Source organism: Neovison vison, chromosome 7 (genome assembly GCF_020171115.1).
Source record: "Neovison vison isolate M4711 chromosome 7, ASM_NN_V1, whole genome shotgun sequence".
In the NCBI taxonomy this organism is placed as follows: domain Eukaryota; kingdom Metazoa; phylum Chordata; class Mammalia; order Carnivora; family Mustelidae; genus Neogale; species Neogale vison.
This window is the reverse complement of record NC_058097.1, coordinates 129,190,891-129,207,237: the sequence shown is the minus strand read 5'-3', so window position 1 is coordinate 129,207,237 and position 16,347 is coordinate 129,190,891. Positions and strand designations below refer to the sequence as shown.

Below are 16,347 nucleotides of genomic sequence, written 5' to 3'. Positions count from 1 at the left end.
TTGTTTTCCTCTGATGTTTTAAGAAGTCTGATCACATCTAACATTTCTCTGTCTTGAAGTATAGATCCAAGAGCCTTTAGCCAATACATTTAACTTAATCACCCATCCATCCAACTAACAATGAGTTCCTATACATTATCCAATACATTATTATCAACTTTAAATGGTGTGAAAAATGCAAAAAGAAGTGAAGTGGATTAACCATTGAGGTTATTTTTTGGAAGTGGGAATGCCCATTTATTTGGTCCTTTTTATTGAGTTTTTTTCCACATACCATAAATTTCACTCTTTTTAGTGTACAATTCTAGGGCTAATGCATAAGTTCTGTAACCACCATGACAACAACAACAAAAAAACAAACCAAAGAAACAAACAAAAAAAAACCCAATAGTTCTACACCACCCCAAAGCTCCTTTATGTTAACGCTCAATAATTTAGTTTTACACATAATGAGTCTGAGGTGTCTGAAAGATACCCTGATGAAAATGTTCAATAAGATGAAAAATTATGACTTAGGCTTTGGAGAAAACCTGTGCTGGAAATAAAAGTTTGGCAATTTTTGTCCATACACTGGGCTAAAGTTATGGGGAAGAGACTGCCTGAAACACAAGCAAGGGAGTTTGAAGATGACCTTTAGAAACATTAATATTTACATGGCAAGTGGAAAAAGAGGAAAGCAGTATTATAAAGGGGAAGACAAGATGGTACCATGGAAGCTAAAAAGAGAACTTTCTAAAAGGGAGAGTGATCAATTGCTTGTGGCAAAGCACATTAACAATACCACATTAATAAGAACTGGAAAGCATTTTGGCAACTAGGAAGTAATCACTAACTTTAGTGAGAAAAATTTCACTGGATTGATGGGTGCAAGAGCCCAACAATGCTTTGTAGAGGTAATAGGAAACTGGAACAAAGGATACAATTTTGAATAGTGGTTAATGAAACATACAACTCAAGGGAGTAAAGGCATGAATATGGTTACAAGTTGAGAAAAGACAATTTATAAGGATAAGGCCAGAATTAGTTGTAATTACAAACACACAAGGTAAAATGTATTGCATAAGAAGAGATTCTTCTCTCTCTCAGGCAGAGACGCTCAAAAGTAGAAGTAAAGCACAGAGTTCCTTGATATTTACCTGAATGAGTTGAAAACTTGTATCCATAGAAAATCTGCATACAAATATTTATAGCAGCTTTATTCATAATTGCCAAAATTTGGAAGCAACCAACATGTCCTTCAGCAGGTGAATGAATAAACAAATTGTGGTACATCCATACAATGAAATTTTTTTTCAATGATAAAAAGAAATAATCTATCATGCCACATTTAGACATGGTAGAAACTTAAATGCATGTTATAAGTGAAAAAGTTCAGTCTGAAAATGCTACATCCTGTGTAATTCCAGCTATAAAACATTCTATCAAGGGTAAACTGTGGAGACATTAAAAAGATCAGTGGTTGCCCTGGAGTTCAGTGGAGGGTGGGAGAAATGAATAGGTAGAGCACAGGAGGATCTGAGGACAGTGAAACTATTCTGTATGATATTGTAATGATGGAACATTATATATTTGTCAAAACCCACAGAATGTACAACACAGTGAGCCCTGAGATGAAATATGAACTGTAGCTAATACTTTATCAATATTGGCTCATCAGTCTTACCATATGTACCAAACTAATGCAAAATGTTAATTATAGGGAAACTGTGTGTGAGAGGGGTTATGTAGGAACTCTCTGTACTTTCTACTCTTTAGTAAAACTAAAATTGTCTCTTAAAAAAAAACAAAAGAAAGCATAGAGATGTAGGATAGAGAAGTAATGAACTTTAATTTTCATTAATTAGCAGGAATAGGCAGGAGTAGGTATTACTGAGAAAATGTTCTATCACATTCTAGATATTATAACCAGAATGATGGGATATGTCCTAATTGAGTTTCCCTAAAATTTCTGTGTCTAGGTGGTAGGCAAACAAATGAAAAATAAGGAAAGTAATCACTGACTTTTGAAATATAGATGCTTATCACTGGCATCTCTATAACTGATAAATTTCTTGAAATTTAATTCATATCTTAATATACTATTTTATTATAAATCATGAGATTGACATTGAACCATGTTACACATAATTTTAGTAAATACGGTCATTTAAAAAACTGGAAAGAACCCATTCTTGAAGAAAAAAATTAAAACAATGTATTCACTTAATACCCTATTTCTACCAGAGATGTAAAACATCATAAAAACAATCTTTGAACTTGTACACAATTATAGGGATTAGAAAAATATTTAAGATATCCCAAAATGTCAGGGTCTCAAACTGTGGTCTGTGGACACCTATAAGTTCCCAAGTTCATTCAAGGGGATCTATGAGGTCAAAATAGTAACACTGTGATAATCATGCTGTTCTTACCATGTTGACATTTCCAATGTTGGTACAACAGCTGGATAACATGAATCATGGCAGTGGCACCGAACCACTAGTAATCACTGTAGTCATCATTGTTATATATTCAGTAAAAAGCTACTTTCACTAAGAATGTCCTTGATGATTATGGACATTGGGGAGGGTATGTGCTTTTGGGTAAATTGGAAGGGGAGATGAACCATGAGAGACTATGGACTCTGAAAAACAATCTGAGGGGTTTGAAGTGGCGGGGGGGGGTGGGAGGTTGGGGTACCAGGTGGTGGGTATTATAGAGGGCACAGCTTGCATGGAGCACTGGGTGTGGTGAAAAAATAATGAATACTGTTTTTCTGAAAATAAATAAATTGGAAAAAAAATGTCCTTGATGAAGTAGTAAAAAATATTAATTTTATTAAATCCTGAACATACATCCTTTAAGTATTCAATGAGATGAAATGAGAAATATGCATAAAGTACCTAGGTGGCATCATAGTATGACCAATCATACTTTGAGGAAATACTGAGTTGGGAGCTGACAAAGCCTCATTTATCACGAGACGCCACATTTACTTGAAAGAACAACTGACAGGGGCACCTGGCTGGCTCAGTTGGTAGAGCATGCAACTTTTTTTTTTTTTTTTTAAATTATTTATTTTAGAGAGAAAAAGAGAGAGAGAGAGCAGGAACAAGAGGGAAAGAGAATCTTAAGTGGACTCTGTGCTGAGGGCAGACCCCAATGTAGGGCTCAATCTCAGGACCCTGAGATCACTGAGCTGAGAAACCAAGACTCAGGATACTTAACCAACTGTGCCACTCAGGCCCACAAGCATGTGACTCATGATATCAGGGTTGTGAGTTCAAGTGCCACATTGGGTGCAGAGTTTACCTACTTATGTAAAGAGAAAGAAGCAAGCAAGCAAGCAAGCAAGCAAGAAAAACAGAAAGAGGGAGGGAGGAAGGAAGGAAGATAAAAAGAAAGACTGACAATGGATATACATGTATTTGTCAATTTTCTCAAAAAAGAGCAAACCTGTGATTTCAAGAACTCACAGTATCTCTTGCCAAAGATTAAAAAAAAATTAAAAGCAGATTTTAAAAAAAGATTAAAAAAACAGATTTTTAAGTAGAAATCAGAATTTTAGAAAACTTGTTTCTGCTACTACTGTGAGCTTGACAGCTTCCCCATACCTAAAAAAAAATTTTTTTTAGGTTGGGGGTAAAATCAACAAATGTGATTTTGAAAATATTATATAAAGAAATGTGTCAATATTTGGAAGATCTACATAATCCAGTGAACCAGAATTTTCCAAATGACTAATGCATGATGTTACAAAGTCATGTATAGGTAAAAGATCCATTCAAACTGCAAGACAAATTAATGGAATGCAATGTAAGTAAGTACTAAAAACTCATTTGTATGGTTTCCGATTCCATACTGCAACTAACTTTCAGAGACAATCATTTGAATTGTGGTGTAGTGACAAAAAGAATACCCACATTATTTTGAAGATACTTTTAAAATCTTTTTCCCTTTTCCAGCTACCTGTGTGAAGTAAAACTGTTCTCATTTACTTCAAGTAAAACATCAAAGTACACTGAATGCAAAAGCAGGTATCAGAATCTAGCTGCCTTCTATTAAGCTATATATTAAATACAACTATTTTAAAATGTAAAACAATGCCATTCTTATTTTTTAATAAAAATGTTACTTATGTTAACATGTAACAAGCTTATTAATGTTAGTTTAAGTCTTAGTTAATAAATGTATTTTAAATTTCTCTGTTTTGTATTTCTACAGTGATATATGTTCTTAGATATAACCCATAAAAACAAAAGCTCTTTGGGGTCCTCAATAACTTTGGAGTATAAAGGGTTCCTGAAACTAACTAGAATACTAGAATAGACTATTCTCAGAGTGACAAAATTACCTAAAAATAAAAACATAGTTTCTAATCAGTGACTTAGAACATGATAGTAAAAGGCTGATTTGATATTTGATATATCATGATTAGAGCAAGTCGTAAAACATTTTCTTGATATTGACTTACAAAGAGAATTCTGTTTTACTAATTTCAGTTGTGATGTAGTCAATTTTTCTCCTCGCTGGCTTTTATTCTCTTCATCACCCTCCTCATCTTGAACTACAAAGTCATCAATAATATAATCATCTCCATCTTCATATTCATAATCATCTTCCTCCTCCTCATCATCATTTTCATCACTGCTTGGGCAGGATTCCTTTTCAGGGTCCTAATTAAATTAAAACATATCCTTCAGTAAATTTGTACCTTTAAATTATAAGTATGGATATTAAATTAAAAGATTAAATCTGAAATCAAAAGAATGATCCATGGAAATTAACTTCATATTGTAAGATTAAAAGAAAGTCTTGTCGTATTAAATGTTGAACGTTTTGGATTAGGAAGAAGATGATATACCTTGGTAAATGATATAAATTGTTTAAAGTGGATATTAAGATTATAAGTTAAAAAGAGAAAGACCATATTAGACAGTCTTTCAATTTTAAAAGAGTGATAAACTGAGGCTCATGGTAAAACAATATATTAGACACAACAGTGAAAACATGTTGAAGGATACTTGATTGAAAAATTAAATTCAAGAACTGAGAAATAGAACAGACTCAACACTTTGATTTTTATAAAAATTAAATACTTTAAGGAAAAATTTAAGAACAGTAACAAAACCAATAAAATATAACACACCTCAAAATCTCTACTACTATTGCGTCTCTGACGAGATCTTTGTTTTGAGAGTTCTTTCAGTTTCTGGAGTTGTTCTCTCTTTCTTGCAGCTAAAGTTTGTTCAGGCTTTTTTTGCTCCATCTCGACTGAAGAACATTCATCTTCAACCACTCTACGTGGACGCTTAACACCTACTTTTCTAACTAGGATATCACTATCATCACTCTCATCACTGTCATACATAACAGAGGAGATCCTTTTTCTCTTCCCTCGCTTGATATGTTCTTCGTCTAAGTCCTCTTCTAGTATTTGTCCGGGGTGTTTGTTGAGATCCTCCTCCTCTTGATTTGAATGCTTTTCATGATCTAGTAAGTCAGTATTTCTATGTTTGTTTTTGTTCTTTTCTTCTTCATACGTTGAACTGTTGCCAGTGTTCACGAGGTGCTCACAATTACTACCATCACTTTCAACATTAATCAGTCTAGGTTCTCTTTCATTTTCCAGCTTTTTATTACTATCAAACCCCTTGTTACCATCATGATCTTCATTACTGTCAAGCTCTTCATCACTGTCAAGCTCTTCGTCGCTGTCAAACTCTTCGTCACTGTCAAGCTCTTCGTCGCTATCAAGTAACTGTGAGATGCTACTTCTTTTAGTCCGCCTCCAATCAACTCGAGATTTCTGCTCACGCTCTTGAGTTTTAGAATTTTTCCTTGTTTCGTGTCTTCTAACATGTACCATTTTCACTTATGCTTCTACAAAATAAAGTTATTAGGAATATAATAATGATAACCAGATTTCAAAAAGAATGTATTTATGATACAAACTATATTTATTTGGTGTTATAAAATGGTTCAAAAAGGTAAAAAATCACATAAAATATCCGAGTGAAGATGGCAGAATAGTTATTCAACAAATAATTCACTGAACATTTACGAAACAATTGCATGAACTTATTCTGAATTATGCTATATTTTGTCCTGAAAGAAATACATAGAAAAATAATGGTCCAGTTGTTCTCCAGATTATTATCCATGGGTAGAACACATAAGCATATCTTAAGAAAAATAGTACAAAATAAGAGATAAAAATAACTGCAATAAAATTATAAAGATGCAGGAAGAACAGTATAGCAACTGCTTCACTGAAGATTTGATTGAACAAATATGATCTGATAGAATTCTAAAGGGCTGGCTATATTTCAACAAAAACAACGACAGACAAAAGGTTTTCAGGCAGGTAAATGGTAAGGTCAAGCTGTTGCACTGAGAGAGAACATGGTATGTTAAGTAAGTAAGTGTGACCAAAAAAGTGTGAAGAAAGGCTTTATGCTGGGAAAAAAGAGATAAGTATAGAAAAATAAGGTGGGATTACCATAATCATTCATCCTTAGGTAAAGTATCCTGAACGGAGAAATGATATGAATTGTAACACAAAGGATCAATTTATATGAAGAAAGTTATAAAGTAGTAGCTGACAAAAGATAGCATTGCAAAATTAAGAGATCACCTATTCAGTAAAACTGCAGCTTCTATATATCTTAATAAAAACGGCAATGGCTTCAAACCACTCAAAGTAAAAGATAAAATCCAACAGAAAACTTATTAACAATCCAAAATTTGGTGAAAAAAAAGTTTCATGGTGAAGCAGAGTATGATACTGGGAAGGAAAACAAATACTGCTAAGTTTCTGATTCAGAAAAGGCCGACCTCCATTAAAATTATCACAAATATATAACAAGGAACAATTAGAGACAAGTAAGATAACCAGAAGAACAGTAACATGTCTTTTGTAGTTGCTAAGGAATACAGACATATGATCATAATGTAATGAGACTGACCTTATATATATAAGAACTTATATATTCTATTGAGTGTTATCTCCTTCAAAGAAATCACCTTATGAGGCTAATTATTCTGATATTTGCACCATGGCACAGAATATCCTTGGACATTTTCTATAAAACATAGTATTAAAAAATACATAAAAATATGAAAATAACCCCACTCCATTTTTTTTTATCCCAAAGAGTGGCTTAAATACCTATATTATTGACTTGTCTTAGTTTAGGAACTGTTAACAGCTTCTAAAAATGAAATCTAATTTCAAAAGATGAATATTAATTACCATTACAGATATTTTTTAAATGTGCTGGGGAGGAAAGAATGATGACAGAAGGAAAGGGTGAGTGAACTGTGAAGGTAATCCAAAAATAAAATGCCAAATTTTTTTGAGCAATGGCAGTTCACTGAATCAAGTTTATAGCTTTCCAAGATAATTCCTTTTTTTGGGTAGGTGGGAGTGGGAAATACACCCTTCATTTAATTGTACAAATTCTGTTATGTTTAAAAGCAATATGACAGTTTCTACAATGATAGAATAATGGTTGCTAAGATTAATTAAAAGAAATTTTCTTTATAGTGTTGGCTGAAGTGTGACCTTATGACAGTAAATGCTAAGAGATCTACTGAGCAATATAATAGCAATCTAACAAATCCTAGTCAACAAAGTATTCTGTTACTTGAAATTACACTTGGGTTGCATATTACAGAAGGCTTATATTAAAATCAGCAAAGATGAGAATTGTGGTCAAAGTTACCTTTAAAAAAATCTCTTTATTACTCTTTAAAGTAAGTTCTTTATGAATCATACTGCTTCACAGTAGGTCCACCCATTTCTTCTTCAGGTTTTAAATAGATTACTGTTGTTTTTTGTTTTGTTTTGTTTTAAATTAAGCACCAGATAAACTAGGCAGTTTATATTGTGAAGCCATATAGTACAAGTACTTTTTGAGCACAGTTAAATTTGCACAAACTGTGCATGTACCTTATACTGTAATGTCTTCCTAATGAGTCTGTCTGAATTGGGAGAAATAATGAAAAAACATTTATGAAAACAAATGACAAATATGACTTCAGTAGATACACTAAGGCAAGTGTGAACATTAGGAACATTAAATGAAAGATGATTTTATTAGTACTCAAATTCATGCACACTAGATCACTATCTCACATAGCTATATCATGTCAAAACACAGTTATTTATCATATCAATAGGTAACCCCTGTAACAATGGTAGAATGAGTAAGAATGTGACGCTATAAAAATACCAATCACTGCACATGGTTAAGCTATTAAAAATCCTGTATGTACAGAATTTTTCACTACATTTTCCTATCTGTTTTTAAATCCTGACAATGATCCTAGGAGGAGGATACTCTCTACCTTCATTTATAAATATCAAAGCCAACAACATAGAGTTTAAATGACTTACCGAAGATCACACAGCTTGTTAGTGACAGAGCAGGGATTAGAAACCAGGTCTCATGATTCCCCGTCCAGTCCTACACAATGACTGCTGCCAATATTATATTTATACAAGGTAGTAAAAAATCATGCCTCTAAAAAGTCAATATTTTATCTTTTATTCATGCTAAACTTTAGTTTCATAAAATAATCATCAAAATAGTTTAGTTTACAAACATAATTTTTTAAAAATATTATGTAACAATTTCAGTGCACATGAGTTGGCCAGACACTTCTGGAAATCGCCCATCCAATAGGTAAGAAAAGAATGTGCAAAAGAGATGAAAATTTGAGACTTCCCTCTACCATCTTATTGATGACACTGATCACAAAACTTAAGGATTTCCCATTCCCCATTGAGACCAAAAGTAAAAATTTCAAAAAAGGCAGTCTCTGGTGAGAGAAAAAAAAATTTTATTTGGGAACTGCAGTACTGAATATTTGAAAAAGAAAATTTTGTTTAAATAAAATAAATCAAGTTTCATATGTCCAACTGCCAAATTTCCAGTTCTCTCTTATTTCAAAACTGCTATTTTATCAATAGCATCAAAAATTCTGTCATTGAAAACGAACATAATTTAAATATGGTTGGCTCCTCTTTTAAAATTGTGAATACTTTTATTATGTTAGCTGGGGAGGAAAAAATGATGACAGAAGGAAAGGGTGAGTGAACTGAACCTGAGGAAATAAATGAGAAGGTGAAGGTAGGTTGATGAACAAGCCATCTCTTGGTCTTTGTAATTCACTCAAAAAAAAAAAAAAAATCCATGGAATGGATGTAATTTCTTTATATGCTGAGTATACACTCAGCTTCTTGAAGTGAGAATTTAATCAGGCTTCTTTAATGATACCTTACCTTTAGGCAAAGAGAAAAACAAAGACTCCATAGAGAAAGCATTAAATAAATGAAGACGATCAATACTATTACATCTTCATGCTTCATAGTTGATATCACATAGAAGGCACATACATAGCTATGCTGTCCGCCAAAGACTGTAAGTTAAAGGTAAGATTCCATATTGCTCTCTCACCCACAGGAACTCTATAACTAAAAGATACTTTGATGATGCCACTTGAATTTCTCATCAGAAGAAATACCCTTTAGTTTAGACTTTGAGGTTAACTCATCCTAAAGAAAAGATGCATTCTAGGAATCATTTGCTCTATCAGGTGACCGTTTACATTTTTAAAGTTTGAAGGGCAGTGGAAGCCCAGCCATTATTTGACTGAAGGGGTGCATTCCTATTTGTAAAACAACACCCCTCCCTGATGTTTCCTTTTATATGATAGTTTGGAGAGTAAGCCTTAATTGATCAAAGAAATGGTTATTGAATGTACACACTATGTGCCAGCACATGCTCAGAGCTGTGGGCGTTACTAGAAGAAATCAACGATACAGTCTCTGCTCCCAAGGAGCTCACAGTCTGATGAAATCACTAGGGACAGCAAAACAAGACGGCATAATACATGACTTACAGTGTATGATTCTGATTAAGTTCTTTTCACATTGCTATGAATAAATTCACCCCAGTTCTTCCATTGCTAGGAAACAGGACAGCACAACATGACAGAAACAGAATATGGGAAGGTAACATATAAAGAGAGGAAAGCCAATGTGCCCCACTTGGAATCACGAACCAAGCTCCACAATTTCGCAGAGAGTGCATCCTGCCAGCTTGGCTTCCGGGACAACTACAGTATTCATTAAAATCTTGAACACTGAAGGTGATTCTCTAAATCCAGCAGGGTTGAGTGGCAGAGGAAGGATCCCCTCGGGAATTAACACCGGAGTCATTTTCCTGAGAACAAACCTGGCTCTTTGGCGGGACGCAGGTACCCAGCGCAGCACGTCCGCCCGTCCGCTACTCTGCCTCCGGGAAAGAGGGGCACCGTAGCTAGGAAACCGGACCCTTAGACCGAGCTTCACGATGACGTGCGAGGGACGACACAAACCCCCAGGGCTCAGAGGAGCTCCGCACCCAGAAAACCAACAAGGGTCTGGAAAGGCCAGAAACCCTCGAAATCACCACTCGAGCTCCCCCCACCAGTCCTGCCCACTTCCCCACCGCCGAGGAAACTGGCACCCCGCCCACTGCAGCTCAGCCCCAGCGGAAGGCAAGCGGAGAACGACGTTGAGGGGTGTCGTCCCTCCCACCCCGAGGGCCCGCGGGAATTTTTCTTTCCCGCCTGCCGGGAGGCGCGGCTTCCCAAGCTCTGTTAATAAACCATTAGCAGCCTGAGCGAGAGCGAGTCCCCGCCCCGAGCTGCCCCCGCACCGCCCCGCGCCCTCACCTTTCAAAGATCCTCCGCCTCTGCCTCCGCCTTTGCCTCCGCCCCAGGTACCCACAGCCGACCGGCGGCGCTCCTCCTCCTTCCGGGAACTAGGGGAAGTCCCGCCTGTGGGAGGAGCAAGGGGCGGAGCCGGCAGCGGGAGGGGGCATCTTCCGGGAGCGTGTGCTGGGGGAGGAGCGGTCGCCGCGCGTTAGTCAGGGAGCGGTGCGGGTCCTGGTTCCAGTTGAGGTGGGAAGAGGGGCTCGGCGGGCTGTGAGGGGCCGGGAGGATTGTCCAGGCTAAGCCCAGCGCGGGGAAGTGTGGCTTGCGGTGGAAGGGGTTGGCTTCTGGGGAAGAAATCAAACGTAACCTTTCCCTTGGGGAAGGGGGCTAGTCCCCGACTCCCTGGTTCTTCCGCTCTCTGCAGTAAGTTTGGGGTGTGGCAGGGGCTAGTGACGGGCGTTTAGCCTGCATCAGGGCGTGAAGGAGGTTTGTGGTCACGATGGGGTTATAGTCTTCAACGCGGCCACGGAGGGAATAAAACAAATGTTTGTAATCCGGATTATCCGCGGTGGCTTGGGGCCTCCTCTGCTGCCCATCTGAGTTAAAGGCCTGTGCCCTCAAACTTCTTCCCCTCTCATCTTCCTCTGCTGTCTCTTTGCCGGCCAAGCACATCCGGGGACAGGGTCAGGGCCCCCAGGTTCCTGGTAAGGCTAAAAGACTGAGTGTGTAGGACTGTTAAAGCGAGTCTGTGTGAAAGAAGGAAGGATTTTGTAGACTGCTTCAGAGCGAGTGTGGGGTGAGGCCCTGAGCCCCAGAGCCTCAGCATGTCAGGGAAACGGAAGCGAGTGGTGTTAACTATTAAAGATAAGCTTGATATAATAAAAAAACTTGAAGACGGAGGTTCTTCCAAACAACTGGCAGTGATTTATGGAATTGGTGAGACAACAGTTCGGGATATAAGAAAAAATAAGGAAAAAATTATAACTTATGCAAGCAGTTCTGATTCCACAAGTCTTCTGGCCAAGAGGAAATCTATGAAACCATCCATGTATGAGGAACTGGACAAAGCAATGCTAGAATGGTTCAACCAGCAAAGGGCAAAAGGGAATCCCATATCTGGACCGATTTGTGCAAAAAGGGCAGAGTTCTTCTTTTATGCTTTGGGAATGGATGGTGATTTTAACCCCTCTGCTGGTTGGTTAACTCGTTTTAAGCAGCGGCACAGCATTAGAGAGATTAATATTAGAAACGAAAGATTAAATGGAGATGAGACTGCTGTGGAAGATTTTTGTAACAACTTTCGAGACTTTATTGAACGAGAGAATTTACAGCCTGAACAGATCTACAATGCAGACGAAACCGGACTCTTTTGGAAATGCCTGCCTTCCAGGACTTCTGTGATCAAAGGTAAATGCACTGTCTCTGGGCACAAGTCAATTGAAGAGAGAGTCACTATCATGTGTTGTGCCAATGCAACAGGTTTACACAAACTGAAACTTTGTGTTGTGGGGAAAGCAAAGAAGCCTCGCTCCTTCAAGGCAACTGACACCTCAAACCTGCCAGTCTCTTATTTCAGCCAAAAAGGTGCATGGATGGATCTTTCCATTTTCCGACAGTGGTTCGATAAGATCTTTGTGCCACAGGTTCGAGAATACTTAAGATCTAAAGGCCTGCAGGAAAAGGCTGTGCTCTTGTTGGATAATTCACCAACACATCCAAATGAAAACGTCCTTAGGTCAGATGATGGCCAAATATTTGCTAAATATTTACCACCTAATGTGGCTTCATTGATCCAGCCCTCAGATCAGGGAGTCATAGCAACAATGAAGAGAAATTATCGTGCGGGTCTTCTTCAGAACAACTTGGAAGAGGGTAATGACCTGAAATCGTTCTGGAAGAAGCTAACTCTGCTAGATGCACTTTATGAAATAGCAATGGCATGGAATTTAGTAAAGCCAATTACCATTAGCAGAGCATGGAAGAAGATTCTTCCTACCATAGAGGAGAAAGAAGGCTTGGACTTTGATGAAGAAGATGTTTCTGTGGCCACTGTGGCCACCATTTTACAGCATACCAAAGGACTGGAAAATGTGACTACTGAGAACATCGAAAAATGGCTTGAAGTGGACAGTACTGAGCCAGGCTATCAAGTGTTAACTGACAGTGAAATCATCAGAAGAGCACAAGGCCAGACAGATGAATCTAGTGAAAATGAGGAGGAGGAAATAGAACTGATTCCAGAGAAACATATTAATCATGCAGCTGCTCTCCAATGGACTGAAAATTTATTGGATTATCTAGAACAACAAGGTGATATGATTCTGCCTGATAAACTGGTGATCCGTAAACTTCGAGCCACCATCAGAAATAAACAGAAGATGACAACCTCAAGTCAATAATGGCATTTTATTGTTACATTGTTTCAATAATTGTGTTTGTAACTCTTAACCTCTGCAGTGTGGCTTAATTTTCTTTGTGTTCTCAATTCTCAGTCACAGCCCTATGAAATGTAGATACAAAAATGTGTCTGAAGTAGTTCAAGGATTATGTGCTTTGCATCATCTCTGTCTTCTTTTTCATTTGTGCAGATAATTGGAAGCCGATTCTGTATAAATTACCTATACACATGCATTCATTTTTGTAGATCTGCGATTATCCCTTCTATTACAGTGGCATTCCCTAAACTTTCTAAAAAAAAAAAAAGAAAATTACAGATAACAGTGAACAGATTCAGCACTTTCCTGAAATCTGTTGTTTGGTTTTATGAGAGCTGCCACAGTAATCTTTTCTTATATTAACATCATAAATGGTTATGTTTTGTGTATCTGTATACACTGACAGAATGAGAAATATCTGTCTTTTAGATTTCAGGGTGATCTGCAATAATTAAAAGTGAAGTCCAATAATGAGGAAACTGATCTATGAATTATAAAAATAACTTAGAAATCATACTTATGTTCTCTTATTTGTTTAGGTGGCAAGAGGGGGAGATTTTTCTGGAAATAAATATATAGGAAATGATTATTAAATTAGTAAGAAAACTGAAAGCTGATACATAAAAGATTCTGATCTATCCATTCGTAGAAAACTGTGAGTTGAAAATTTGGGGAACTGTAGGTTATTTATACAAGGGGAATAAATAGGCTTGTTTTAATTGGGTCTTATGAATTGGGTAATTATTTATTCATAATTATAGTATAGGTTTTGTAATGTTACATGTGATAATATGAGCTCCTACCTTATATGTGGGGAAGAATCTTGGGAATTTAAAGTTACTTTTTTTTTACTGTGTACTTGGAAATGTCTATAGTTTGAAAAAGTTTATCATACCTTCTTTTGTTTGACATGAAAAGAAAAAAATGAAAAGAATAAAGTTATTATTATTTTTAACAAGCCATAGGTTGTGACCTGTTTTATGAAGAAAGCAGAAATATGGAAAGTGCCAGTTACTAAGGAATTTCATCATTTACTCTTTTGACACTTGTAAAAAGGTATTCTTCTAGAATCTGTTTAAGTCAGAACTTTGATAAATTTGCTTAGGAAATTTAATATGTTTATTTAAGACATTGAAAAGATTTTACCTATGTGAATATTGATTTAATTTATGATTTAAAAGCGTTGTCGGTCTCCATATTATTTCATGTTTTGGCCCTTAAAAAATGCTGTCGGTCATTTTTTTAAAGGTTTCACTTTTTCATTGAAATATTTTGCATTTTGTATTTATAGTGCCTTTCTTAGAATTCTAAGACTTTAAAGAGACTTTAAGCTTTCCCTAATTTCTGTTATCTTCATGATGTATGTCCACATTTTTTTTAAAGACTTCTGTGATGAGAACTGTTTAAAAGTTATTGCATGAATTGCCTCAGTGCACAGAGGAAAAAGCCTCAAATTAACATATCTATTGAATCAGATAATTATACATCCTACTATAAATTTAATTGTATATAAAATAATTTTTCATTTTTCTAATATGAAAATGTATAAAAGCTTCTTGGAATTTCTGTCTGGATTTGCTCAATTTTTAACATTAATCTTGTCAGTGAAATTCAGCTGTATCATTGCCACCTAGTGGTAAAATTAACATTACTGTTAAGCTGTGTGGTTTTAAATATTAATATCTAGTAAAAGGTTCACTGCTTTGTGGCCTTGAGTGTGAATCTTGTGACTTTTTCTCTAGCCTCTGAGAGACTGCTCTTGTTTTTTTTAGATTTATAGCTATTTGCTCTTTTCTAAAAGCTGCCAGTTCTAGTAGGCTACAGTTCTGTTTTGGACCCTTTTATCCTTAAGCAGGAGTATAAATATAAAAGCTGCCAATTACTGAATGCCATGTTATGTTCTAAGCAATATACTTATATAATCCTCAAATTATGGTAGAAATACTGATGCTCAGCTCATCCTTTTAATTGATGAAAATCAGTTGGGTACAGGTAAGAATTTAAACCCAGATACTTGATGCCAAAACCTACGCTCGTATTATCCAACCTAGGCTAACCTCTTAACCTTTCCAATCTTCGAAATGTATTTCCTGCCACCAGCCACCCTTCCCCCAGCCTGTCACGGATGTTTGACTTGACTTCTCTCTACACTTGTGGCAGCAGCTGCCCTTTCCTGTACGCTTTTATGAGGTTAGTCTTCCTCTTTCATTACCCTGTAGTTGATTTCTTTTTATCCCCATCCTAAAAACATTCAAAACTTGGATCATCTGTCTTTTGATTTCTGGTTAGCCATGCTCAGTGAGGAAAACAATTTAAAACTATTGGGAAAATAGTTCATGCTAATATTTCTCTTTAGTTTAAGAGACAATCTCAAAGACTTTTGAGGAATTAGCACAGTATTGTACCAACAAGAAAGTCTTGCTAGACCAAAGATACTGAAAACTGCGGCTATCAAAACCACATAAGTCTGTGTACACTCAGATCCATATAGATCAAGAGAAAAGAAAAAAAAACATACTATGGAGAAGAGAAGGAAGGATAGGTTGAAATAGAAGAAGAGTTGGTTAGAGAAGAAAAAAGGAACATGTGGGCTGCCGGTGAGGTTAATTTTATAATGATGTGTGTTTCACCATCATAGTCCCAGGTTTACTAGTGGCTGCAGGTGAGGTTAATTTTATAATGATGTGTGTTTCACCATCATAGTCCCAGGTTTACTAGTATGTGCTGCTCATTCATAGATAGTCCCTGAAATCTCTGCTTTTCTTCTTTCTTACAGAATGTTTAAAAGTAAGTGCCAAGTTAAATGCATTTGGTCAGTAGTTGGAAATGGTTAGTGGATGATGACAGAAGCTATTTGGGTAGTGTGTCGGCCCCAAAGTCATAAATCCTTAGTTCCCAATTCCTATTCCTTTAATGTCCCACCAGAGGCTGTGTTTGGCTTTGGATTTCTCCTTAAGAAATTAGCCACAGGGGTGCCTGGGTGGCTCAGTTGGTTAAGCTTCTGCCTTGGGTTCGGGGTTGTGATCCCTGAGTCCTGGGATTGAGCCCCACATCAGGCCCCCTGCTCATGCTGTTTCTTGCGCTAATGCTCTTTCTATCTCAAATAAGTAAATAAAATTTTTTTAAAAATAGCCACAAACTTAGTTTTCTCATCAGGCTTGCCAGGTTTCCCCATTGATGAGCCTCAATAGAACAGCTCTCAGAAAACCCACCTGTACATTAGGAT

At 36.6% G+C, this 16,347-nt stretch overlaps 2 protein-coding genes across 5 annotated transcripts in view; one reads left to right on the top strand and one right to left on the bottom strand.

The window, feature by feature from the left end:
* Positions 1-10,788, bottom strand: part of CCDC82 (coiled-coil domain containing 82) — a 31,545-nt gene extending 20,757 nt beyond the window's left edge. For 2 of the 4 annotated variants that reach the window (XM_044258260.1, XM_044258263.1), the window contains exons 1-3: positions 10,224-10,601; positions 5,129-5,862; positions 4,454-4,655 (exon numbers count right to left, since the gene is read on the bottom strand). In XM_044258260.1, coding sequence (XP_044114195.1) covers positions 4,454-4,655; positions 5,129-5,848 — 922 coding nt within the window. In that variant the 5' untranslated portion in view covers positions 5,849-5,862; positions 10,224-10,601. Of the gene's footprint in view, positions 1-4,453; positions 4,656-5,128; positions 5,863-10,223; positions 10,602-10,704 lie in introns of those variants that run through there. The other 2 variants (XM_044258262.1, XM_044258261.1) reach the window with 2 other exon arrangements.
* An 88-nt stretch (positions 10,789-10,876) lies between these two features.
* Positions 10,877-14,831, top strand: JRKL (JRK like). The gene has a single exon (XM_044258259.1). The coding sequence runs from the start codon at positions 11,511-11,513 to the stop codon at positions 13,083-13,085; it is 1,575 nt and encodes a 524-aa protein (XP_044114194.1). The 5' UTR covers positions 10,877-11,510; the 3' UTR covers positions 13,086-14,831.
* Positions 14,832-16,347: the final 1,516 nt, after the last annotated feature.